Source organism: Anarrhichthys ocellatus, unplaced genomic scaffold (assembly GCF_004355925.1).
Source record: "Anarrhichthys ocellatus isolate YVR2014 unplaced genomic scaffold, GSC_Weel_1.0 scaffold2369, whole genome shotgun sequence".
Classification (NCBI taxonomy): domain Eukaryota; kingdom Metazoa; phylum Chordata; class Actinopteri; order Perciformes; family Anarhichadidae; genus Anarrhichthys; species Anarrhichthys ocellatus.
Window position 1 is genome coordinate 5,818 of NW_022282343.1, and position 2,011 is coordinate 7,828.

The window sequence follows — 2,011 nt, forward strand, 5'->3', positions numbered from 1 at the left end:
GAGTAACGTGACTCTACTCTCCGCGAGTAACGTGACTCTACTCTCCGTGAGTAACATGACTCTACTCTCCGTGAGTAAGATGACTCTACTCTCCGTGAGTAACAATCATTCCTGAGAGCTTTGAGGAGTGAAAAAGAAGTCCGGCCTCGATCAGAAAGAGTGTTTTGCAGCTGCAAAACTGAGAAAAGATTTTAGAATATTTTGCATTTAACAACAGATGAATAAATACTCAAACAAGGGACACAGTCTTGCGAATGTGTGATATAAATGAAATAGCTTGAATTGATTCGTTAGTTTCTGACATTGTGGAACTTCCTGTTTCTTATTTCTCTCCAAAGTCTTGCCAGTAAGTGGCCGCTAGCTACTTACAACATGAATAACTGCAACAACACGGACGAGTAAGTGTGAGCATATCTGTGTCAGTCGATTGTTTTAGAGTCATCATGCTGGACATCATGGTTCGTATCGCGTAGCTGATGTGGTATATTCTGCAGTAAATAGCAACGCTAGAAACAACATGTCTTTTAATTCCCGGTCCCCGTTTGGTGTTTCCTGCTGCATTAATAATAATAATAATACATTTTATTTATATGGTGCATTAGACAGATGAAACCTTTTTGTTGCAAGTTATGATGCGGGTCGTACTGATGTAACCTTCAGGGGCATTCTGATGTTTCGTGGTAAACAGTAAACTCACCCATCTACACACCTGTAATAGTACGATGCCATCTGCTGGACCAAAGTGTGACCTGCACCACATCTTCTAACAAAGAATCCAGAAACTGTGAATCTTCCACTAGACCTCCTCCTTCCTGTAGTCTGGTAGCCCCTCATAGGCCACCACCTCCGTCCCTTTTTCACCACCATGAAAAAAAACAACTAAACTTGTGATTCGTAGCAAAAAAGAGGAGATTAAAAAAGAAGAGAAAAAGGAGGAGGAGAAGAAAGACGAGGACAAGAAGGATGAGAAGAAGGAGGAGAAGAAAGAGGAGAAGAAGGATGATAAAAAGGATGATAAGAAAGATGATAAAAAGAAAGAGGAGCCCCCGTAAGTACACCATTAGACACAGTCTACTGGGGCTACTGGGAAATGTAATCACAGGAAACACATCTGTCTGTTTGATACTTACTGTATGAACAACTAACACAAAGTAATATTGAGTTGTCTTTAGGAAAGAAATCTGGATTATGGATCCGGCTGCAGACCAGTACTACCGATGGCTGACCGTCATCGCGGCTCCAGTATTTTATAACCTCATCATGATCGTAACAAGGTATCGTCCATCTAACCTGCTCCTGAACGTCACTCAGTGAGGCCTGTTCACTGAATAAACGTGTCCTTGTCTCGTAGATCCTGTTTTAACGAGCTCCAGGACTCATATACAAACCTCTGGCTCTTCTTGGACTACACCACGGACATCATCTACTTCACAGATACGTTCGTCAGATCAAGAACAGGTTAGATTCTAATTTCAATATGTGCACCTTAGAAATAGAATAGGAGTGAAAGGACAGCTGGAGTGGCGGACATTTTTTTTGTGTCTCGTTGCCATTGCGACCCTTGAAGGTGTCACAGTTCACAAAAAGCACCCAAATGCATGACTCAGGAGGCAAAGAAGTAAGTACAAGAGTCTTTACTGAGAAATACAAGGATCAAAATCCAGAAGGAGTAGGAGAAGAGCTCAGCAGAGGCTAAATCCAAATTACATGATCAGGATAAAAAAAACTACAGGAATGCTGGAAAGCTACGGGACAAGGCTCGGAGACAACATATTAAGTGAACTGGTAAATATGGACAAGGGAGCAGATGAGGGAATGAGAACCAGGTGAGTGTGGTAGAGCAGGTGAAATGATGTTATTGGCAAAACACCGGCTGGAGGTGATTGTTAGAGCCACAGACTGTATATAAGAAGTGGACGTAGTCATTGTGACGTCACTCATTGGATTGGAACCAGGAAGCAACCTCCGGTTCTTTAAAGTGAAGTCAAAGCTTCATGTGTTAAAGCTGCAT

General features: G+C 42.1%; 1 protein-coding gene across 1 annotated transcript in view; it reads left to right on the plus strand.

Moving 5' to 3' along the window:
- LOC116378303 (cyclic nucleotide-gated channel cone photoreceptor subunit alpha-like) overlaps positions 1–1,052 on the plus strand; it is a 3,985-nt gene extending 2,933 nt beyond the window's left edge. Inside the window, exons 5-6 of the mRNA XM_031840151.1 lie at positions 339–398; positions 899–1,052. Of these exons, the coding sequence (XP_031696011.1) occupies positions 339–398; positions 899–1,052 (214 nt within the window). The remainder of the gene's footprint in view (positions 1–338; positions 399–898) is intronic.
- The last annotated feature ends 959 nt before the right edge of the window (positions 1,053–2,011 follow it).